Source organism: Lynx rufus, unplaced genomic scaffold (genome assembly GCF_022079265.1).
Source record: "Lynx rufus isolate CCGP_SWC_20201006 ecotype Redwood Valley unplaced genomic scaffold, mLynRuf1.p SCAF_5, whole genome shotgun sequence".
Lineage (NCBI taxonomy): Eukaryota > Metazoa > Chordata > Mammalia > Carnivora > Felidae > Lynx > Lynx rufus.
The window spans coordinates 9,640,635-9,665,265 of NW_025814867.1; the positions used below are offsets into that span (position 1 = coordinate 9,640,635).

The 24,631-nt window shown below is 50.6% G+C and overlaps 1 protein-coding gene across 9 annotated transcripts in view; it reads left to right on the forward strand.

Annotated features, from left to right (window-relative positions):
- The window catches only part of TRAK1 (trafficking kinesin protein 1), a 124,232-nt gene that overhangs the window by 91,704 nt on the left and 7,897 nt on the right, over window positions 1–24,631 (forward strand). For 5 of the 9 annotated variants that reach the window (XM_047099567.1, XM_047099563.1, XM_047099572.1 and 2 more), the window contains 8 exons: window positions 391–469; window positions 1,416–1,546; window positions 2,176–2,250; window positions 2,943–3,080; window positions 7,376–7,452; window positions 8,693–8,929; window positions 9,924–10,240; window positions 17,157–17,375. In XM_047099567.1, coding sequence (XP_046955523.1) covers window positions 391–469; window positions 1,416–1,546; window positions 2,176–2,250; window positions 2,943–3,080; window positions 7,376–7,452; window positions 8,693–8,929; window positions 9,924–10,240; window positions 17,157–17,375 — 1,273 coding nt within the window. Of the gene's footprint in view, window positions 1–390; window positions 470–1,415; window positions 1,547–2,175; window positions 2,251–2,942; window positions 3,081–7,375; window positions 7,453–8,692; window positions 8,930–9,923; window positions 12,216–17,156; window positions 17,677–24,631 lie in introns of those variants that run through there. The other 4 variants (XM_047099564.1, XM_047099571.1, XM_047099569.1 and 1 more) reach the window with 3 other exon arrangements.

A 24,631-nucleotide genomic window follows, 5' to 3' on the forward strand; every position in this document is an offset into this window, starting at 1 on the left:
GTGGTCATCCTTAGAATGCCCGTGGTAGACAGAGCTGGGTCCTAGATACTGTTGGGGTCACAAAGGGGTCTGTGTCTGCGGTCTGGGACAGACGCAAACGCATAGACAGACATTGATACAAGGGTGGCTCCTGTAGCACGCATATTGCTTTGTGTGGCGCCCTCTGGTGGTACACCGTTTTCATCTCTTCAGCTTTGAACATCCGATTCCTTAACTAAGCAGGGCATTCTGATGGACTTTCTGGATTTGAGGGTATAATGGATCACAGATGGGGAGATGGTCAAAGGCAGCATCCCAGACCCAGGCTCATCCTTGCTCTATGCCTCGGCCTTGCCCGCCCCACCAGTCCAGATGTGAATGTGGGGCCTCTGACCTGACCCTTGTCCACAGGCCTGCCAGCTAAAGACGGAGACCATCACCTACGAAGAGAAGGAACAGCAGCTGGTCAACGACTGTGTGAAGGAGCTGAGTATGTCCTGGCCCTCGTGCTCCACCCCTACCCCCTCTTTTTATTTTCTGCATCATTGTGACTAGACAAATTTGCATCACCCTTGAGAAAGTACAATCTCCCTGGCCAGCTTGGGTTCAGTAACATTTTTCTGAAAACTAGAGGCACCCCTCACTCTGATTCATGAGAAATTGGGTGCTAGGTTGTCATCCATGCACTGTCTTAATTTCTCTTCTCACGGAGACGGATGTCTGATTTCGATGTTGGCTTTCTACTGGAATACTGGAGTTATATGATGCCTAAATTAAGCCTGGTTACAGAGTTCCAGTGTTAATGTGCAAAAACTGGTTTCTCGTGACTGATGTGCAAAAGTTGAGGCCAGAGTTCTCTGCTTTGCAAACAAGTACTTCCCCTGTCCCTTCCATCATAAGTTTACAAGTTAAGACAAAAGGGCAAACAATATTTTGAGCTTCAGCAGAACACTCAGTAGATGAAACACACCCTGTGTTCACATCCAGTAAAATGAGTTATGACTCTGAATATGGGTTGAAAGCACCCAAGGGAATTAGACTGTGCAGGTAGCAGTTCCTTCTAGAATGGGGTACAACAGGGGTTCCTGTTAATGATGTGGATCTGCTTATGCATGAAGGTGAGAATTTGGGCAGATGGACCTTGGTTTGGTGTGGCATCTCCTGCCTGACGCCCAAAGCCTGATTTCCTCTGGGGAGGCAGCTGTGGTCAGGGGGGTTGGGCCCCCACACCAGGCCCGGGAGCCACACCTGGGGGCTGCCCAGACTGAGCCGGGGCAGGAAAATGGGCACTGTTCCTCCCTCCGTGTTCTCTCCACTTCTGCCCCCCCCCCCCCGCCCCTGTCTTGTAACAAAGATGCTTTTTCTTGTGCAAGCCACAAAGAGACCATTCTCTCTGGGTCTGACTCCCTCTGGTGGTTGTCATTTCTTGATTAAAGGGGATGCCAATGTGCAGATTGCCAGTATCTCAGAGGAGCTGGCCAAGAAGACTGAGGATGCTGCCCGCCAGCAAGAGGAGATCACGCACCTGCTGTCCCAGATAGTTGACTTGCAGAAGAAGGCCAAAGCTGTAAGCTTCTGTTTCTCGAGCCAGTGCAGATGGCATTTGCACCTGAAGACCGTGCCCTTTAGTCTCATAGTTTAGGATTTTGTGCTGCCCCTTTGGAGAAAAAGGCTTAGCAGATTCAATAGGACAAAGCTCGTTGTCCTGAACCGGGGAGGGGATCCTGTCATCACCACTTATCTCCTAAAAAGAATCTGCACGTTAAAAGAGTTTGTGAACAAAGGTACTGTCGATAGGGAGTTTTGGAATTTAATGTTTGAATTTTCTAGTCTAATGTTTGTTCTTGCACAGCACACCCAGTGTGCTCTGTGGCAGAACAACACCCCCCTTTTTTAAATCAGTCTTGCAGCAGCAGCAGCAAGAAGCAAACCCAAATACGGTTTAGTTTCCCGGCTCAGGCCCTTGCTAGAAGCAAGGCGAGGTGACGTGCGTCCGAAGAGGGGCCGTGGCTGTGCTGGAGGGGGGCAAGGCTGCTTTCAAAATTGTATAGAAGGAAGACGAAATTTTTACTCTGGCACAGAAGTCTCGTTGTAGAAATGTGACAGGATTGTAACAGCTCAGGTAATAAGAGGAGAACAGTGAGCCGCTTCCAGTGTCTTAAAAGAGAAGCTGACTGGCCCCTTGGCGTGTTGCAGTGTGCCGTGGAAAATGAAGAGCTGGTCCAGCACCTGGGGGCGGCTAAGGATGCCCAGCGGCAGCTCACGGCCGAGGTGAGCGGCTCTGCCTCCCTTCTCCAGGCCCGTCCCGCTTCTCAGCCTCCCCCTGCCAGGCTGGGGGTCACTACCCGTTTTTCTCCTGAATCGAAAGTCGTTCTTACTCGTAAATTCGTGCTCACACTGTCACTGCCACGAGGGCCGGGGAGGCTGGCGCCGCACAGCCCGCTCCCGCTGAACGTTTCCATCAGCGAAACGACACGTTGCTCGCCGCGTAAAGGCGCCTGTTGAGAGATGTGGCTGGAAACGAGGGTGTGACGATCTCTCCTGTTCGTGTCAAGATAGATGGATGCTGTTGGGAAACAAATAATTCTTTAATTTGAGTATAGTTGGCACACCCTGTTAGAGTCGTTTCGGATGTGCGACGCAGTGATTGAGCATCTCTGTACATTATTCTGTTCTCTCCACAGTGTAGCCACACCTGTCCCCATACAGCATTGTTGCAGTGCCATTGACGCTGTTCCCTATGCTGTGCTTTTCATTCCCACGACTTCCGCATTCCGTAATGGGAAGCCTGTGATCTCACTTGCCCGTTGTCAGAATTTGGGAGGTTTCTGAGCCCATGAGTACACACACACACACACACACACCCCAGTTGGAAGCCAAACTGAGCCTCAAGGGCTCTTTGGTGTCCAGCTTCAGACACCAAACCGGTCCCTGACCCTGCACGCTTCTCTGACTTGCTGCAGCTGCGCGAGCTGGAGGACAAGTATGCGGAGTGCATGGAGATGCTTCACGAGGCGCAGGAGGAGCTGAAGAACCTCCGGAACAAGACCATGCCCAACACCACGTCCCGGCGCTACCACTCCCTGGGCCTGTTCCCCATGGTGAGCGCCCGCTGGCTCCACGCCCCCACCTCCCACCCCCCACCCAGCAGGGCGCAGGGGTGCCCCCCCCCCATAGGGAGGCGGGGCCCGGAGCATAGTCTTTGTGGGAGGCTTCTGGTCCCACAGCTTGGCTCTCCATCCGAGTCAGGGGCTTGTGTGCCCAGCTGGTGGCTCCTTGACTACATGATTGTTTCTTTCCCATCCCTCTGACTCCGTCGTGTTTCCTCCTCTTCTCCTTGACCGGTAAATTTCGTAGGAACCTCAGATATTTGGAAGATGTTATTCATACATTATTATTTTTCTGACCTTGTTAGAATATGAGCTATTTTGGCCTCACCGTGCATTCCAGAATTCTTAAATTGCCCATACAGTCCTGCTGGTTCTTTCTAGGCTTATTTTTTTGGTAATTTTTTTTAATGTTTATTTTTGAGAGAGGGAAGGAGGGAGGGAGAATGTGAGTGGGGGAGGGGCGGAGAGAAGGAGACACAGAATCCAAAGCAGGCTCCAGGCTCTGAGCTGTCAGTACCGAGCCCGACGCAGGGTTCGAACTCACGAACCGCGAGATCGTGACCTGAGCCGAAGTCGGGCACTTAACCGACAGAGCCATCCAGGCGCCCCTGTTTCTAGGCTTATTAATCGTTCTCTTGGTGGTTTTCAGTATCTGTGATCTGAAAAAAATCTCTCTCCCCACTATAGGAGCTGCTTTTACATTCCTACAAAATGATTTTCCCTCAGTCTTATTTCTTAACTCTGGCTTGATCTCTTTTCATGTTTGGGCTTTGAGGAAACATGGTGGAAAAGCGGCTTTTCCAGGTTGGCCCCTCCCTGTTGGGGTCGGGCAGCCCAGGGCAGGCCCCCCCTCTGCCGCTCATTTCCCTGTGATACTTGGTGAGCTTCCTCATCTTACCTTCTTCTGTCAGAGGAAAACCCCTTGAAGGTGGGGACCGTATCTTCTCTTCTCCTTCCCTCTGTCGAGTAGCCTGTTATCTGCACTGTGTTCACATGTTGTAGAAGTGTAGATGCTTAGCAGACACTGGGTTTGGATGGGTGGGTAAACAGACTGAAGAACAAACTGCTGAGAACTTTTATATTCGGGTTCTATTTCCATGGTTTGAGGGAATACCACGGTCTCTTTGAGGAGAGGACTTTTGAGAGAAATACTCCCAAATGAGATACGAGTAGATGGCAGCTTCAGTGTTTGTGCAACTCGGTCCCTTCCGGATTTGGCCTTTCCTTGGGGCTCTTGCCTTTCACACCCCCCCACCTCCCCCGCCGGTGCTGACTCTGGCTACCCCCGACGCTTGTTGCCTGCCCCATGTTGCCTAAATCATGATCTCCTTTCCTTTTTGCTCATGTATATCAAAATCAGCCTGGAACGATCTCTGTCTCTCAGCTTGACTGAAATTTCGTGAAACCGAAACAGAAGCTGTATGACGTAGCTTTCCAAGGAGTAGATTGGCGATCCAACGTGTCCAGGAATCCCGGTTACGGGATTTAAGGACAGGCTGTGCCCCAGATTCCTCCACCTAGAGCTGATGACACGGACCTCAAAGACTGTCCTACGTGGCGATGTACATTCCCTGCCTCAGTTTCCCTCCTTCCTGGCTTCCCATCTTGGCGTGGTGACCTCCGGGGGGCATCTTATCTCCCATGCACTTGGGGTTTGCCCCACGGCATTCCCCACTCACAGGGATGGACCCGTAGTTTAAAACGAAGCCCTTACATAGTGAAGTCCAATTAAAAATCTGTATTTGGGTTTCTTCTGCAGAGATCCTCAGCTTTCATATTTGCTGAGGTAGAGCTTCTGTCTGCCTTTTTCTGTAGCTGTTGGCATAACTCAGTTTTTTGAAGATGGCTATTTTTAAAATGCACTATGTATTAAAGGTATTTAAGGCAAGCTGAGTGGTGCCGTGCCTTGTGTTTTTGGAGCAGAACACCAGAGCTGCCTCTCTCGCTCCCAGACTCTCTAACTGCTGAGTGGCACGGTGAGTAGCAGTTTCTGCCTGAGGAGTACATCTAGGATCCCCACCCCGGATTCAGGGGGCCCGTGAACTTGCGGGAAGGTCATGTCTTCTATTTTCATTAATCCCTAGTCGTTTCTTTCTTACGTGAAGGTGGGCAACAAACCACAGCGATGTTAGCATCCCTGTGATTTTGTCACCAGTTGAAATCATAGCCCCTTTCATGGCACATTTCAGTTGTAAATGTCTCAAAACTCCTGTTCATGCTGAGCTCCACTTCAGAAGCCAGAGCCTGTGTGTTTCTGTTTCACCATCGTCGTTACTAACATTCTTGTAACTAGTTCAATAGATCTGGCTTCCTTTTTGTCCTCATTATTTGATTCACTTAAAAATATTATTCTAAGAAGAGGCCCATGGCCTCCCCAGACTGCCGGATGGGGTCACAACCAAGAAAAGTCATAGAGCCTGTTTACGACATCCTCCCAGCATGGCCTTGAAATTGGTAGTTTAGTATCTTATTTCTCCTAATTTGTGTGAAGATATTTTCCTCATGCAGAGCTCTGAATGTAAGCTGTGTGGTGAATTATAGTATTAAGAAAAGTAGACTAGGGGTGCTTAGGTTGCTTGGTGGGTTAAACATCTCATTTTGGCTCAGGTCATGATCTCATGGTTCGTGGGTTTGAGCTCCACGTTGGGCTCTGTGTTGACAGCTCAGAGCCTGGAGCCTGCTTTGGATTCTGTGTGTCTCTCTCTCTCTCTCTCTGCCCCTCCCCCGCTCATGCTCTGTCTCTCAAAAATAAATAAACATTGGGGAAAAAAAAAGTAAACTGGGGATGCTTGGCTGGCTCAGTTGGTTGAGTGTCAGACTCCTGATTTCAGTTCAGGTCATGATCTGAAGGTCATGACATCGAGCTTTGTGTTGGGCTCCATGCTGGGCATGGGGCCTACTTGGCATTCTCTTTCTCTCCCTCTGTTCCTCCCCTGCATGTGCATTCTCTCTAAAACAGATACATGAATGAATGAATGAATGAATGAATGAATAGTAAACTGGCTTTAAAAAAGTCAGTCCTATTCACCCAGAGAACCTTTTACAACCTGGGTTATGTTGACTGTCAATCTGTGGGTAGTAATTACTAAATAAAATTGCCCACTTATGAATAGGAATTGAAAACAAGCCCATTAACCATTTATTGACCCAGCTTCTTGCTGACTCCTGTAAGTCTCCCCACTTGGTCCCAGGTTCCAGACTGGAGCATCCCTCCCTGACTTTGGGGCTTGGAGGTAGACACCTTGGAGTCCCTTGCTCTGTCTGCTGGGAAGCCATTGGCCACAAGTGGCCATGCAAATTTAAATCCACTGAAATTAGTACGGTTCATTCAGGTTCTCAGCCACACTGGCCGTGTTTCAAGTGCTCAATAGCCACGTGTGGCCGGTGGCTCCCGCAGTGGACAGTGCAGAAAGCACATTCCTATCATCCCAGGAAATGTGTTGGTTAGTACAGAGTCAGCCCTTCCCTTCAGGTTGTCCTAGGTGGTGTCCTTCTCTGAGGCCTCGGCAGGTGCTTTGCTGCACACACCTGGTCCTCCTGTTGGCATCTACCTGTGGCAGCGTGTGGGATTGCTTGTTAGGCTCCAGCTGATACGGTGAGGAGTGGCAGGTGGTCAGGGAGGCAGCCTGTATTGTTGTTGAGTCTCCGGTTGGGGCCTGGCCCATCCGGAAAGTGAGAAGTTATCAGTGCCAGGCCTTCCCCCAAACCACAAAGTTCACAACCTAGCTGGAGAGAGATCTAAGTGGACTAACTGTTCAGGGAACTCGCAGGGATTTCATGTGTTGGGTGTCTTTCTAGGGGGAGGAATGAAGGGTTACTGGTGGAAAGGACGTGTGAGCTGGCCGTTAGAGGGAGGTGGGTGATGCGTCGTTGACGGGGAGAGCTTTTCTTGCCGGGGGCAGAGGGCCATGAGAGCAGAGGCTCAGATGCCAGTGCTCACGACTCAGGTCCCGTCCTCCCTAAGTTCCTCGCCACTCCTTGTGGCAGAGTCACAGCTCTATGGTTTGGCCAAGGGAACATGGAGTTTGCTCTGAGACCCTTAGCTGCATGGGATCTCAGGGCCTTTACACCCAGTGCCCACCGGGACTGCTCCGTTCGGGACCTGCCGTGGGGATTGCTCAGTCAGGGTTTCCAGCAGTGATGAATGCCGTCAGCCTTGTGTCATGGTAGTTTGCAAGCTTCTGAGACCTCGGTTGACACTCCTGTGGCTAGCCAGCCAGGCGCATCTTTTAGAGACAGAGCACTTGAACTGCTGTGCACTCAGTGTGTTTTCTGGCTTTTCTCAGGACTCCTTGGCAGCAGAGATCGAGGGAACGATGCGCAAGGAGCTGCAATTGGAAGAGCCTGAGTCTCCAGACATCGCGTACGCCCTCGGTTCTAGGCTTCCCAGAGACTGGCTCGTGCCCCGTGGTCATCAAAACTAACAACGTCTGGGTCTCAGACAACCCCCAAGTGATCACTGTGGTCCTTCCACAGATTTGGGTCCAGATTAAGTGAGACAAGAGGACACAGCTGATAATAGCCCCCAGCAGCTCTTACTAGGTTTCAAAGATAGGTTTTGAACTTCTAGAAAGTTGAGTAAGGAGAGAGATGTTTCTTATCTCTGTTAATTACAGACTCTGCCTTGACACCACGACTTGTTTTTATCTTTCCTTTCGGTGAAAAACACCAAAAGGTGTTTAAAGTTTAAGCTTTAAACAATTTTAATGTCTGTTAGGAAAAGAAAAATGAGATGCAGTATGAAGGCTCTTCAAGGAGTGCCCAGGCTTCTACTTCCTTCCTGGATATGTTTAGGGATATTGACCTCTACCAACTCTCTTCCTAACGTGAGCTCTTGCTCTAGGCCTGCCCTGAGGTGTTTCTGAGGACACTGTGGATCCGATTTCATTGTGTATTTTCTGTACCCGAAGCTCACAGCTGGAACTGAAATGGGATCCCGGGAGTGACCACAGTCCCTGAGCCTCGGTGCATGTGTGAAGGCCTCTGCATCCCAGAAGGAGGTGGCCGTTGTAGCAACGTGCCTACCTTGTCTCCTTAAAAAGAAACAAATGAGCATCAAAGGGAGGTTCCGCTCTTAGAAATAGCAGTTGCTAAAAAAATATTAATCTGGCGTTTACCATCTCCTTATAGAAGTTTAAGACTAACTTCGTCTTGCTTTTTTAAAATGTATATGAATGGTCACCAGATACTCATTCCACAGATATTTCTGGAGCCCTGTTATGTGTTGAGCAGTGAACGCTGCTTTCTTGGACTTTACATTCTGGTGACCGTCATGAAAGAGGAAAAGTATCTGGGAGACAAAAGCCCTACTTTAGTATTATTTGTGGGTGAAGCCTAAGGGAGAGAAAAGCAGTATCCCCTTGCTAGCATCACCTTTAGGACACAACCACGTATTTATGAGAGGCCTGAATTCAGTGGGCATTGAGTCTCTTGAGTTCCAGCCAATGCCCTAAGAAACACTGGAAGCACGGGCTGGCAGGTTGTTTGGGGGCTCACGTGGGCCAGCTGCCTTTTGGCTCCTAGATGGTAGTTTCTGGAAGGTTGGACTCCATGGTCATTCCTGCATTTGTTTATTCATGGATGATGTTGTGCATTCCCCCCAGTCACCAGAGGCGAGTCTTTGAGACGGTGAGAAACATCAACCAGGTCGTCAAGCAGAGGTCTCTGACCCCGTCCCCCATGAACATCCCTGGCTCCAACCAGTCCTCAGCCGTGAACTCCCTCCTGTCCAGCTGCGTCAGCACCCCCCGGTCTAGCTTCTATGGCAGTGATGTTGGCAACGTGGTCCTGGACAACAAGACCAACAGCATCATCCTGGAAGCAGAGTCAGCTGACCTGGGGTGAGCCAGCCCAGAGTTTTTATCTGGCTGTTTTGGGGAGAGGTAGTGTGTTTAGAGTGTAAGTTCAGTCACCAGAAGAGGAAGACTGATAAAGAGTCATGGGAAAAGTCTAGAGCTTTCAGTGTTTTAATCTGGTTTAACAACACTCTGTGTTTACAGTCATTCTTGATTCTGGTATTTTCACAAGCTTAAAGAGGTACAACAGGAAGTCTGCTTCTCTGTCAGATGCTGAAGGGGAGGGTAAATGAGTATTTTTCTGTTAATCTTCACTGTTGAGCTGCAGAATGGACATTTGTTTCATGAGCCCTTTGGTAGCTTGAATGTTTAAAAGGTAGAGGAGGACTCAGTCTCTCTCTCCTGGCCAGAATCTAGTTTGCTTTGGAAGGTGGGGTCCTGGACCCCCTCAAAGGTGCTTGTCCCTGGGGTGGGGCTTCCTTAGCAGTGGGCACTTCTTTGTCCTAAAGCCCTGCAGACCCACCCCTACACACACACACACACACACACACACACACACACACACACAGGCCAGCTGTGTTGTGTACCCTTTTTACGTGATAATAAAATTGGGGGAAACTGCTTAATCAGAACAGCTCTTTTAATTCAAGAGGACAGAGAAACGCCTCTGGAACCAGTGGCCCTTCTGGTGACTAGGACCCGCATCCTGAAGAATTCTCCCTAAGGGCTCCCTAGGGAGAGGTTTATAGCAACAGGAGTTCTTTTCACAATTTTTTTTTTGTTTTAACGCACCTTAGTGCTTTCCCTCTACCTCCCAAAACACCCACCAGAGGGAACTAGTTCTTCCGGGCAATCATTTATGCCCCCATTTTTGCCTAAATTTCAGCTGTTTGCCTCGTCCGCTTCCCTATCCATCCCGCAGCCACTCCGACCTGTCCACCCCGTGCACCTAGCAGGAAGGCCTTCCTTGCCACACGCACCTTGCACCGCGCCCGCTGCGGGGTGCCCCACGCTCAGCCCCATCTCCCTCCTTCTGCAGGAATGACGAGCGGAGCAAGAAGCCCGGGACGCCGGGCACCCCGGGCTCCCACGACCTGGAAACCGCTCTGCGGCGGCTGTCCCTCCGCCGGGAGAACTACCTCTCGGAGCGGAGGTTCTTCGAGGAGGAGCAGGAGCGGAAGCTCCGGGAGCTGGCGGAGAAGGGCGAGCTGCTCAGCGGCTCCCTCACGCCCACGGAGAGCATCATGTCCCTCGGCACCCACTCCCGCTTCTCCGAGTTCACCGGCTTCTCGGGCATGTCCTTCAGCAGCCGCTCCTACCTGCCCGAGAAACTCCAGATCGTGAAGCCGCTGGAAGGTGATCACCGGGGGCCTCGGCCCCTCTCCACCCTCCTCAGCGACCGCCTGTGGTCCCTGATCCACCACCGGCAAGCGGGCAGCCGCTGTAACACCTACTCCTTTTTCTTCCGCGACAGCCTGCCGCGCTGCTGGTTTGAGTTCCTCTGACGGCGGCGCCCGGCCCGGGCCCGGCCGGGGCAGGGGTGCGAGTGCGCACGCGGGCCAGGGCTGACCTCGGCCCGCAAGGCCAAAGACAGGGAACCAACGTGCTGACGCTGGTTTCCCAGTCCTCTCTCCTTTGCATTTAGAACCTTAGAAGTAAACCTCTTTGCGGGAGGCAGAGGCCCTGCTAAGGTACTGAAAAGTTCATTAGGTCACGCCTGGGGTCTGAGAAGCACCGGGAATGAATGCTTGGACCCCCCACCCCCCCCCAAACGTTGGCGTCGGGGAGGGGTGCAGAGCAGCGCAGGAAGTAGCTTTTTTCCGTAACCATGCGAAAGCGATTTGCAGTTGGTGGGCTCACACGTTTTGCTTCTGGTCTGCCAGTGAGGAGGGTGTGGCTTTCTTCCTTCCGCCTTGGCGGTGTGATCGAGCCAGCCTCCTGCGCCTCCTCCACCGCTGGGGGGCCAGGCAGGGGGCGGCCGCCGAGGCCGGTGAGTTCGCGCTTCCTTAAGCCTGCCTTTCCCAGGGGCAATTTACTTTTCAGTTCCAGGGACACCCCGGATGATTAAACTCATGGAAAATTTCACCTTTTTTCTTTCTTTGTCCTCCAGGCATTATAAATGTCCTCCCTTTACTTACCACCACCCTGGCAAGAGCCACCCAGTGTTGGTATTTTTCATTTTTGACTCCTTTGGTTTGGAAACCCATGTGAGTTTGAGAGGGTGTTTGAGAGGGTACCTCTGTATTACATTTCTGACGCAAAGCCCAATCAGAATCTGGGTAAGGCTGTATTTATCACTTTAGACCTATATTCTTAAGGCGAGGTCTTAGACATATGCTCTTAATTGCCACCCCTACAATTTAATATGACAGATATACTGTTGATGTACTATATGTATATCTCTGCTTCTGCCTAAAAAGATTAGGATTCTTTTCACCCCATAATAACCCATTTCTGACCCATTGGGGGCAGTATCACCCCTGTTGAGAATGTGTGCTGTAAAATGAGGGTGTGCTTGTTAAAGACCTAAGACTTAACTGGGTCCTGGGTCGTATAGTTTTCAAAGGAAGGAAGAGGGTGGGCTGACTTTCTTTCTTCGTGATTATTTTTTAATTGTATAATTTAGGCCCTTATTAGATTTCAGAAAAGGGATGGCTCATTCTTTTTTTAATTGTTTATTCAGTTGTGAGCTTGGTGATTGTTTCCTGATCCATAATTATGTCTGTTTTTCTTTCAATAAAATCTTCCATTTCTGCAATTTTACTTTCTGCCTTTCTTTTCTTTTTTTCTCCTTTGTCTCTTAAAGCTCATTGGAATTACCATCTCTATTTTGTCTGATTTCTGTATTTGACTTTGTATTTCATTAGATCATCTAAGAATATGTCTTTGGATTCATTTTCCAAGCATATTGCAGGAAGAGATTATTAAACTTTTATTTCGACCAATTCATCTTTTTTTTTTCCTCTTTTAATCTTGTGACTTAGCAGTATTTTTGTGTTAATAGAATAAGAGGAAATCCCATTAGATTTGCTAGGTGACTTTCATTGATAGTACCCAGCTCACCAGGATGCTAAATCACCACCACTAAGAAGTCATATCTTATCACCATGGACTGTCATGCATTCTCATGATAGAGATCCCTGTCCTCCATTTTGTAGTTCTCTGACTTCTTAGCTGTTTAAAATACAACCAATATTTCCTTTCTTCCTTCCCTTCACAATTATTTTTTGTGTTACTATGTTTAATATGATACGATGGAGTGCTGACACAGAAGTCTGCCTGACGCTGGGTTCAGCGCATCTCTGTGGCATTAGACAAGTTACCTTTTTGAGCCCTGTCCCCCTTATTTGTGAAATAAGGCTTACATCTGCCACACAAAATTGTGGTGAGGAGTCCATGTGATGTGTTTTGTATTATGCCTGGCACCTAATAGGTGCTAATTAAAACTCAGGTTCCCCACACTTGCCCCTGTTGCAGCAGCTCAGGTCTGGAGGGTGGCCTTACCAGTGTTGAGAACCCGGACCAGCACTGTGCTGGGGCTGAGTTCTTACATCATCCGTTTCCGCTAGCCTGCTCAGAAGCCAATAAGACTCCTTTGGTCTTCGGTGGCCCAGGTAAACGTGCCTGGGGTGAGGCCCCTGGAGGTTGGCTGGGATCACAGCAGATAGCCAATCTGTGTCTCCCTTACCTATTTAATTCATCTTGCTATCTGCTCATTGGTGTCAGCCAACATAGCTGGGCTCGGTGTTTAAGGTTAGCACTCTTGTCTCATCATCTTACCTTAGGCGTTTTAAGCAAGTGAAGAACAAACAAAACTTTCCAGACTAGAAGAGACAGCCCTGCATTAAAGAGATGAGTTGGGCAGTATTTCCCCCCGACCCCCCGGAAATACCAAGATGGTATTTCCCCAAAAACAAGTCAGTATGTAATTAGAGGACAGCATCTACTTCTAGGCTATGCTAGACCTTGTCCAACAGGTTAGCTTTAACTTTTAAGTCCCAGGTATTCTTCTGACATAAATGGATTTGGTTTTCTTTTCCTTTGATGATACAAAAACTTGTAGTCAGAACAGTGGGATGTGGAGGGAAAGCAAACAAGGAAAGGTGTGGTGACTGTTTTCTCTGCTGTCCACACGCTCATTTCATAGAGCTTCATCTTGGTGCCAACTGGGACAGGGAAGTTCCTCTCTTTCCCTGCCCCCCAGCCTTGTTCTCATGTGGTTGGGGAGGAGGGGTGTGATGACAGGTAGCTAATAGTACTTCTCCTTTGTGCTCTACAGATGAAGGAAGCCAGGGCGGGGTGTGGAGAATAGGAAAGAGGCAGCCGAGGCTCTGAATAAGATGCCGTTCATATTTAATTTTTGTTTTGTCCTCCATCTCGTATCCAAGGCAGGACTTCAGGCAGCCAGGAGATTCGTAAGAATTCCAACATGGTGGTCCCAGGCAGTGGCAGGGGATTGAGGGGGAGCTAGCTGTTTTGCCCAGGTGTTGGACTCAGGAAACCTTTCTGGGGCCTCAGAACCAGTCAGGAACGGAAATGGTCTGTGAGCTCCACAGCCTGACGTGACTTCAGATAACAGGGTTGCGAAGGCTTTCGCTAACCTTTTGCAGCATGGAAGGTCACTTTTGCAGCATGGAACACACCTGTGTGAGGACTGAAGAAGCCAGTCAGGTGTGGTGTTGACCTGATTTCTGAGAACTCACACTCAGGAGGCCTCCCCACTGCTGGCCAAGAGACGGTGTATGTGGTGAAGAGGCTGGACACTGGAGCCAGCATGGGCTTGAATCCCACCCAGATTAGCCACTTGCCAGCTTTGCAACCTCTGGCAAGTTACCTGACCTCCCTGTGCTCAGTTTCCTCATCTATAAAACGAGGACAGGGTGATCATGATTAAGCGAGTTAATAAATGTAGACCTCCTAGGACTCCTGGCCCTTACTAGGTGCTCAGTAAAGGTTGGCTGTTCGATGTGAATAAGAGCTGCCCAAGACAGGGGCCAAAATCCAAGAATGATGCATATGTCAGCATAGTCTTTCCATTGCAGTCTCACTAAATTCCCTCGGCTCTGCATGTTCGGGAAAGGCAAATAACCCCATGTCCTTCTGCAGCCTCTTGAATCCCAAGCAGCAAACCCTTCGTAGCCTCATTTCTCTCTCGAGCCCATGCCTGGGGTGGGGCGGGATGAGGGCAGTCTGTTGCACAGCTAGTTGAACAGATAGTTGATCTGTTGACTGGGACAGTTGTCCGGGCCCAGACCCCTGCCTCCCTGAGTTCCTTCCCAGTGCTTCGTAAACATCTCAGCCCCTTCCGGAAGGATGAGGGCCTTTAGCACTTCTTGACACGGTCCTTCACTTTCCAGTGTCTGTCAACTCTCTTCTCCTTCCAAAAGTAGAGGTGACGTGGCCACTCTGGACCCAAGGGTTGGTCATCCTGCGGCAAGACCAGCATGTGCGGTCCCAAGCTAGAAGTCACAGGGCCTTGTTAAGACTTCTCCCCAGTGCAGTGTTTTTGCCAGGAATGTGCCCGTGCTTCCAGTGAACACATGAACAGGGGGCTCAGTATGCATTATGAATGGGGGTCTCCGGGAGTGGCTGGAGAGATTCCATCGGCAGCTGTGTGTGCATGTCTCCTGACGGGCCTTGGACAGCCACCTGGAAGTTTTACCGCCCACCACTTAGGCTTCTCGCTTAGTCTGGGTTCCTGGCTGGAGCACAGGTATCCTTCTTTACACACCTGTGGACTCTGGGGGTCAGGCAGTGTGAGATTGAAAGAACCTGGCCTTTAGCACTGACCTCTGGCTATGCCACCCCTCCAGGACTTTGAAAAATTATCCAACTTCAGTGCACCTCAGTTCCCTCATCAGGGATTTTGGAGCAGTGAGTTGACATAATATGTATTAAAAGAAGCTGCTGTACAGGTATGCTCCATACAGGGTAATGAAAAAAAAAAAAAAATGAAGCCGTGACATCTAGGATTCAGGATCCCGTGAGCGGGTTTCAGCATGTCTGCAAAGCCCTGAACAGTTACGCACGTTGCCGCTTGCCTGTGAGCTCCTTTTTGGGATAGAGTCCGTGAGCTCTCCAGGTTCTCGAAGGGTCTGAGAATTGAGACCACAGCTCCTGGCCAGGGTTTCTCAGTCTCCACCCTGCTGACATCTGGGGCCGGGTCATTCCGGGTTGTTGTTGGGGTTGTCCTGGGCATCGTCCTGTAGCATCCCGGGCGCTACCCATGAGATGCGCTTAGCGCTCCGTCTTTCCCCCCAAGTTGTGACAAAAATGTCTCCAGATGTTAACAGACGTCCCCAGCTGAGAACCACTGCTCTAGACGTCTCTTAGCAGCTAGTGAGGGAGCAGGGATGTGATGCTCTCTTTCGTCCACTGTGCCTCTGTATGATCTCACTCCTTTTGCACTGAGGATATTTTCTATGTCGATGCAGTAGATTCAGAGTAAGTAGGTGGCCTTTCAAACTGGGACAGGCCTCAAAGTGGGTGTCTAGGGACTGTCCTGAACACGTATTGGCAGCGTGTCCACTGTTTCTCTTTTAAGTGAGTTTGGAACTGCCCACTTACAGAGTCCTTTCAAGACTCACCGGCCGGGACTGCTTCCTGAGAAGTTCCTTCCCAGCGGTATGTTGGAGGCAGCACAGTCACCAGGCACGCCACAGGGTCAGGAGCTGCCGTTGAGGGGGGTTCCCCGCATCTTGTTCACATTCCTGGACTGATCCCCGACTCCGATGCCTGCCACCGTTTTCCTTCTCTTTTCTCTTGACTCCTGAGCTGCTGCCTCCTGGCTCCCTGGTCCCCCTTTCTGATGTGCCCCTGGAGGCCTTGGAGGGATTCTTGCCTGCCCAATAGAGGACATCCTTGGTAACTGGGTGGTTAACCAGTGGTAACTGGGAGGCATTGGTGCAGGAAGGCTCTCGCTTTCCTATGCCTGAGAACTGCTCTCGAAGTCTCTCGAGTAGAATGTTTATTTTTTTTTTTAATTTTTTTTTCAACGTTTATTTATTTTTGGGACAGAGAGAGACAGAGCATGAACGGGGGAGGAGCAGAGAGAGAGGGAGACACAGAATCGGAAACAGGCTCCAGGCTCTGAGCCATCAGCCCAGAGCCTGACGCGGGGCTCGAACTCCCGGACCGCGAGATCGTGACCTGGCTGAAGTCGGACGCTTAACCGACTGCGCCACCCAGGCGCCCCTCGAGTAGAATGTTTATTTGCGTGACCCACTAATTCATCTGTAGAATGGGGACAGACACCCAGCCTCATGGGCCATCATACCTGGGCCACGCGAGGTGTAATAAATGTTCCAAAGGGGAAGGGGGTTGTTCTTCAAAAGGCAAATGGATTGGCCAGAATCCCAGGACATAGCAACATACCAAAGATTTTGAGACGTTCCTCCGTAAATCTACTTGTCAACCCAGGTTTGCTAAGCATAATTGTTCTTGGAACACTTCTCTTCGTGAGCACCCATGACACCCTCGAGGTCCTCAGGGACACACTCCGGTGTTATTACAGACCTTGCACTGTGTCATCTGAGTCCTGGGGTCTGGTGTCACTAAGGAGATCTCCTCTGCTTCAGACCTCTGTACGGACTTACATACTCGTCACTCACACCGAGTTCGTCCCTTTCCCTTTCCCTTTCCCTCTCCCAAACCTGCAGCCTATCAGGTTTGCTGGTCGAAAATAGAAACCCTAATAAGTAAAGAAGACTACAGTCGTGCCTACGGCTTATCTCTGCGTGCTACTCTAATTGCCTTTTGCTTTTCTCATGTTGTGGGTCCCGAGTTGACATGGTCTTACTCTGCCTCTGCTTCTGTCTTCCGTGTTCCCAACGGTGCGTACTTGGCATAGACTCTGTACTTGCACCCTCCCCCGCCCCCCCGCCCTTTTGTACTTGGTCTTGCTTATTTTTTTCCTCTCCAGTTCCTAAGTTGATACGATGTTGGATTTGGGGACTGACAATGGGTTGACTAAAAGTTTGTCACCAGACATCCTTGCCACGCCTTATGGCTTTCATTTTACTGTGTAAAAAGCTTTGTTTTTGATTCCTTCAGTCGGTGCCCCTCCCAGGCGTGGCAAGGTGATCGCCCGTCACACGGTAGCAAGAGCCAGGGCCGCTCCCCCGGTGCCCCTGCCAGAGTTCACCCACGAGGCTCAGGGCCCGCTTGAGGGTCACGCTCCGCACTCTGAGGGCGGGGACGGCCGTCAGCTCGGACTCGCATCCTAACCCTCTCTTCTGCCTTGTCCCCCCTTCTCTGCCCTTTCTCCTGCAAGGCTCCGCCACCCTTCACCACTGGCAGCAGTTGGCCCAGCCCCACCTCGGGGGCATCCTGGACCCCCGGCCCGGTGTGGTCACCAAGGGCTTCCGGACACTGGACGTTGACCTGGACGAAGTGTACTGCCTTAACGACTTTGAGGAAGACGACACAGGTGACCACATTTCCCTCCCGGGCCTAGCTACCTCCACGCCAGTTCAGCACCCAGAGACCTCAGGTGAGGGGTCCCGAGCACGCGTGACTGTCTCAGGCAGCAGAAGTTACCCACGCCGGCCTCAGGCTTTCCCAGAGGAGATGCAGGAGCCGCCCGCGGCCGAGGAGGAGGAGGAGGAGGAGGAGGGGTCTGGTGAGGGCACTGCCATGAGTCCTGTAAACCTGGCACCTTTACCAGAGGCCGAGTTCTGGGCCATTCTCGCCTCTGTTCCGAGCACCATCCGTAGTGGCTCTCTGTCTGTAGCTTCCGCTCGTCTGTGTGGGTGATGATTAAAGCATTCCCATCGTGCGGGTCTGTTTTTTAACGCAGAGTCTGATGCCTCCTTTTTGTAACAAATGGGTGTAGCTCCCTGCCCGTGTTGGAGGTGCATGGCCCAGCGGGGCTCCTGACGGGGGAGCAGGAAAGGCTGCTAAAAAGGAGGGGATTGTTGCCCCCGCCCCACACATCAGCTCCCCTCTTCCTGTTGTGGGTCTCTCCCTGAGTCTGGGGCAGGGCGGGGGGCAGATTGTCGAGTCCTGCGGTGATTTCCAAACCGAGCTGAGCAGAGTTGGGCATTTTAAGGGGGAAGATAGGAGCGCCCGGTCGCTCAGATGGTGAATGAGAGACCCTGTCCCTCCGCGGAGCATCGGAATAGGAAAAAGCCCAGAAGGTGTTCAGGATTTCAGACAACTGGTGGATAGAGCGGCCTTTTCACATTTCTAACTTCAATGAAGGTGTATGTGTTTTCTTTCCAGCTTGCATATGTGTTCAGAGCGGATTTTTAAAAAGTGTTTTAGCAGTACTCCCTAACCCAACAAGCCCTAGGACAATGACATCTAGAGGGTCCCAGGTTGGAAGTATTTCCAGAGAGAGGACCCCAGATGAATCTGGAAAGGAGCTCTGATTGATTACCCACCCCCTGCTGCCCCATTAAAGACGTGACCATGCGTTTGTAGATTTACACCCTAGGTGTCACTGGGATGAAACACTTTGGGCTCAGGGCCCTGGAACTACAGGGGTCATGTGGTCACCATTTGCCCCAGATTTCCTGGGACAACACCCCTCCCCCTCCCCCCCCGGACTGCAGTGCTGAGGAGACAAGGAAACTATCTTGTAGGGTCAGGGCAGAGACCCAGCCAATGATGTATTCAGCCAATGTTGTCATCCTCATGACATCCCGAGTCATTAGATTTGAGGAGAGGACATGCATCTTTGTGATTCATAACTTTCGTTCATGAAGGCCACAACTCCCCCTGCTGAGGTACAGGGCAGGAGCGAGCTGAGGTTCGTGATGGCGCCTCCCAGGCTAAGTTTGGATGCCTATGGCAAGGGACTTTATTTGGACCCAACTTTCCTTTTCTCTTTGACATCAACTTCAGAGGTAAAGCATTCAAAGTGAAAAGGATTGGTTTAGCACATAGGTTTATGGTTTGCTTATTTACTTTCTTAGCAGTTATCAGGTTAAGCTTGCAAGGGAATGAAAATGTTTATTACTGAATATCTTCAGAACGGGAGACCAGCTGTGGTATTGTCACTTACCTTTGTTAGCAGCACCGTTGTCCTTCCGGAAGGCAGACAGTGGTATGGGAAACACGGCGTCTGCTGATTTATGTGACTGAGACTGTAGGAATCGTGTCAGCTGTGATGACCTCTTCCTGTAGTCCTACATGGACTAGAAAGTGAATGCTTTAAGTGTGAAGAAGCACCATTAAATGTGTCTTTAAGAAGTTACACAAAAGGAGTAAAACTTGTCAAGTCAGCTAAGAGCTTCTCTTGAAGGTCAGAGGGGGAGAGGGGACCAATTATGAGGACATAAGTCCTGACCACTTTCCTTACCCTAGACAAAGACGTATTCAATTGCTTCTTCCCTCTTTCCTCAAACCTCAGCAAATTCATCCCAGCAACTTTGAAGAGAGGCACACAAATCTATAGTTGACATTTAGAGGGATCCCAGGTTGGAAGCATGCGTTCAGAAAGAGTTCTATAGATCGCTGAAGGTAACACAGGAAAGGGCTGAGCATTTAGAGAAGGGTTCTTTGGAGCTCATTTGCTGGGTCAGAGTTGTTAAAAGCTCAGTGCTCAGAGGGGATCGGTGCAAACAGCGATTTGGCCCTTTTCTCTCTATTGGGAGTAACAGGACCGTTTTGATTACTGGAATGTAAGAAGGATGTCACTCTAAATAGATCACCCCAGAGGCCCCAAGTGGCACTCTGTACACAGTCTTGGAGTCACAGGTAAATAGCTAAGCTTCAGCAGGAAGGACTAGGGCATAGTCGGTCTTGGGATTTGTATCCGGGCTGGTCTGGTCCCTGCCTTGGTTTGTCCCTAATGCTTAGGGTTTCTCTTTTTTTTTTTTTTTTTTAAGTTTATTTATTTTGAGAGAGACAGAGACAGCACAAATGGGGGAGTGTCAGAGAGAGAGAGAGGGGGGGGGGGAGGGAGGGAGAGAGAGGGAGAGTGTGAATGAATGAATGAATGAATGAACGAACCCCAAGCAGGCTTTGTGCTGCCAGCAAAGAGTTGAGTGTGGGGCTTGAACTCACAAAACTGCAAGAAGTCAGACGCTTAACCGACTGAGCCACCCAGGTGCCCTGATGGCTTAGTCTTTTCTGGTGCCAGACAGCACAGTCCCAGGAGCTGCCTCTGGGAATACTTAGTAGGGAGAAACTGAAGACGGGAAGGGTTAGCCTTTTTTCTTGCAACTATTCCTAAGGGAGGAAACTGGGGAGACTTATATATTAGGCACTTTTATCTAGAGCCTGTTAGCTCGTGGAGAAAAAGTTTTGAGTACGGAAAAAAAATTAATATATTTTAATGTATTATTGTATCATTATTGGCTGATTTTTATAAGCCCATGTCTTAAAAAAACGTGATTCCTTGTTGTTTGTAAATAATTTAGATGATTAAGATGGATTGTTTAAAACAATTTTTTAGATTATAGTTTTACTTTTTCAGGGACATTTTATGTTATTAACTCCTATAGAAAGTACACTTTCTCAGAAACAGTCATTATCTTGTACTGTCCATGTTGTGAATTTTAGGTATTTATTTGTAGGGAGGAGCCCGGCACGTGAGAAAAGATTCAGATCAGAGTTTTAAAGTCATGCAGTTAAGTCGGCAGATGGTCGGGCTGTTTAGTTGAATTGTTTTGGACGCCCTGATCCTTAAAGGGGAGGGAGAAGTAGGGTGAAAGCAGCACAGAAGAAAGGGAAGGCCCGTTTATTTTCACGCTGGCGCACAGGAAGGCCACTCAGGTGGGGGAAATTCCCCTAGAGCAGGCTCATGCCAGTCAGGGCGGCCTGTCTGGCTGTGGCCCCGCAGTGGAGTTGGGGCCGAGGTGCCCAAGTAAGCGTTGAAGGCAGAACTCACCTTTGGTCACAACAGCCCTTGAAAGCAGCCTGAAGCTGCAGCGTGGCCCTCCCCCCAGCACCCCAGGCACAGGCCAGGAATTGGCTTCTTTCGTAGCTCCCTTACTGGACACCTAGGTCGGGGTTCTGTGGAGGAAAGGAGCCAGAGGGGAAGTGGGGCCCGCTGAGTAGTGCTTCAGTGCATGCGTGGGGCAGGAGCCTGGATAAAGGCCCGCCGTCCTGTCCCTTCTGCCCCAGGACCCACGTGGGTCCTGAGGGAGAGTGGGCCGTGGGGGCCTGATGGGTCTGGAAGGGAAGCTCGGTTCCTTCGATTCACAGACCTTCGGGTGTAGGCAAGGTCCCTTCTGTCTCCACGGAAAGAGTTGATGACACATGACCAACCCAGCCTTCGTTCTGGAACGGTTACAGGAGTTTGCTCCTTGTGCACAGAGCAGGCGGTCTGCTCAGACCCACTGGTGTTAGGCAATGCTAAGGAAGGCCCGGTGCTCTTGCATCGGGATGCCTATTAGACCAGAACGAAACAGGCCAGAGGCTACCAGGAGGTGGAAACATGAAGGGAGAGTGAGGTCCTTGACTCCTCCCCAAACCGCCAGCTGGAGTCAACCTTGCTTACAATTTGCTGAACACGTCTGCGCTTCGGGAGTGCTTTCCGGACGGCAGCCTCACCTCTGAAAACCATAGGGGAGCCTTCCCGTGCTCTGGGGGGACCCACGCAGACAGACGGCTGAGGGGGTTGCTCAGGCTGCTGACACTTAGCGGAGGAGCTCCGGGGTGGGTGCTGGCGGTGGGGTGAGCTGTCCGGCTGCACCACCTAGTGGTGGGAGGGGGAAGTGCGCCCCTGAACCGGCTTGGAAGGCACTTAGCGGGGACGCTCTTGGTGCCGCTTAAGTCAGGCCAGCTGCCCACCCCCGCGGGCATCCGCCACAGAAGGAAGGACGAGAGGACAAGGTCTAGGGCCCAGCTTTGTGAGCACCCAGAGGATCCAAAGAGACTTTTGCATTTTGCCCCTTCGACATTTTAACCACAATTCTTTTAAAAAAATCCCTTTTTCTCCAGAGGGTATTTTAAGGGCCACTTGTGGGAATTTCTGCCCTTGTCTGCATGAAAAGCTGTGAGAATGCTCATCGGTTAAATCACATACTCCTTAGATGAAACAGGGAATAGCCTGGCGCAATGGGAAAAAACGGGCTTTTAATTATTTTAATTTTGCAGGATCCAAAAATAAGTTGTACAGAAACCAGAAAAAGATCTTGTGTGGCTTAAAAATCTCTGTGATAGAAACCTCCTGGTGCCTGTAGGCCCGGGTCTGCGACAGGGGCTTGGAGGTCTCTGTTGAGCTGCAGGGACAGACGAGGGGCTATGTTGAAGAAATGCTCAAGAGGCAGCCTTCCGGGGGCCCATGTTAAGCCTGAGCTAAGGGCTTAAAAAATACCACCCTGTAACACTGTTTGGCTTAAAAATCACTTTTATTTTTTTTAAGAAGGGAGGAAATGCACTGCCGTGTCAGAAACTGTTGTTGTTTCCCCACCCTCCAGAGGAAAACGCTTGTTAGAGCCACGTGAACCCTGGACACAGTATTTATATTAATGATGAAACAGAGGGCACACAAAAGATTTATGGAGCTTTTCCCACAGGAACTCATGAAACTTCTTTTTTTCCCAGAAAAAATCATGGGCAGAGTTATATAAAGAAGTGACAGAAAGAAGTCTCTAAAGCATTTTCCTATGCCCTGACATTTTAAGTCTTTTAGGAAGAATTCGAAAGAATTGCTTTTTGCCCCTTCTTTTTTTTCTTTCTTTCTTTTTTTTTTTTAATGGGCAAGCAGCTGACAGGCAGACATGTCCGCCTCCTTCCCTTCCCCCAAATGTGATTATTCCTTGAACAAAAAGTAACAGTCATTAGGAGCTAGTAAAAAGGTAAAAACAAAACCAAAGCAAAACCAAGGAAAGGTGCTGATGCTCTTAGGATTTAGCTCAAGCCATGCCTTTAAGCTGCATAGACAATGGTTTCTGTTTTCTGTGGGTCTGGTTTTTCTTGGATAGAAAAGGCTGGCCCGTGGGCACCGCTGTTGACGTGATGGCAGCTACTGGAACTGTAGGGGCAGGTGGGAGAGAGAACATGGGCGTGTGCGTTGGTTAATGAGTTTATAGAAATTGCGAAGCAGATCCGAACTGTGTGACAGCAACTTCACACGCTATGTGTTCAAATTAAGAAAAGGAAAACATTGGAGGCATTTTGTTCACTTTACGTAGGTTTGGCCTCTTCCCATGGAAAGTGGGGAAGAGCATACGGAAGCTTTCAGTGCATCACAAGGGCAGAGTCCTCTTTTCCCAGGATCTGGAGATGTGTTTGCAATTTTGATTTTTAAGTTATTCATGTTAGTAAAAAGAAAGAAAATCTCCGGTGTGTGGCATGGCCAGGCTTCTCCGTCCTCAGAAATCCCTTTTGAAACAGCCTTGCCCTGGTGTGTTTTTGGTGACTCCTTAGAAACCTGCGGGTGCAGGTATAGTTTTTGGCATCCATGTGGGCTCACGTGAGGGCTCTTTTAAGGACTGGGTGCCATGATGACCCTTAGAGGGGAAGTTCCTGTTCTCCCCAGCACATTACCAGGTATGGGGGGAAGGACAGCACCACTCGGATTGACTGAAATGCACGGGTCACTGTGTACAGATCACATCATACGGGTGGGAGACCGGCAGAGTCTTGGTCATGCTTCATGTCCCCGCCAGAGTGACCCTTTGCTCTCCTCACAATTAGAGCAGGCGGCCACGGGGAGAGCAGTGGGCTTTCCCGCCCGTCCCCGGGCGGCCCAGACAGTCCACCGAGCAGCCATCACCCAGGTCTGCGTAATCCTCCTTGCTGTCTCAAGGCCACGCAGGGAGGAAGCCCCAGCTCACCGGAGACCGTGGGCCCCATCACTAGCTGCAGCGGCGAGATCCCGAGCGCCCAGTTTTGCCGTCAGTCCTCGCCACCCTTTTCCCCTCCAGAGGAGCGCAGCCCGTCAGACCGTTTACCCAGTGCACCTGCTCTAGGCAGAAAGCACGGACGGATCAGAGAGCACGTGAGCAGGATAGCTCTTGGCCTCGGAAAGCCCTTCCGTGCCCCGACCTGCGGCTGGCCAAGGGGGTGTGCCTGCACGAGGCATGTTTGCAGAAAAACGAATGTGTACGCTGGCCCCCTGCGTGTAATTCACCAGTGTAGACGATCTTGAATAACAAGGATTAACTCAGTTTAAAGGTCCCCTTTGATAGATTAGGATTTTGTAGCCGTGTCAGAACCTGGCAGAGAAGGAACAGATGTGAATAACGAGGGATTAGGGGACGCTCGAGGGAAGCCCTTGTCGGTGTGAATACTCTAACCCACGTGGTGCTGTCCCCGAGCAAGGCTGTGAGGCCCTGCAGCCCGGACTGAGGAAGAGGAAAAGGATTTAAGCAGGAAGTCGGAGTGTTAAATCCAAGCAACCCTGTCCTCGGAAGCCCCGGGTGAGCAGCAGGAGGTGCACACACAGCTGCTGAGGCAGGGCTCTGGTGTCCCGTGGGGACCAGGGGACTCCAGGAGGGAGCCCTCCCCCTGAGCCCCTGCCCCTGCTGGCGAGAAGGCATCCTGTGCCTCTTTCTTGGAGGAATTGCTCTCCCGCAGGCAGGGCTTTGGGAATCAGCCCGTGGCTGCTCCGTGGGGAGCACCAGAGGCCTCGGGCGACTCACTGTCTCTGTGTTGTGTCCCAAGGAAGGGAAACGCTGCAGCAGCCCGGCAGGCAGTGGTGACGCGCGGAGAGCGGGGCCAGGCGTCCCAGTGGTATTTCGGAGGGGCCGAACCTCTGGCTTGGCACTTTTGATTCCTTCCTGTTGATCTTCCTATCCGTTGCTTCTGGGAAATGATGACTTCTGAATTTTAGCAGCCTTTTCCTGTCCC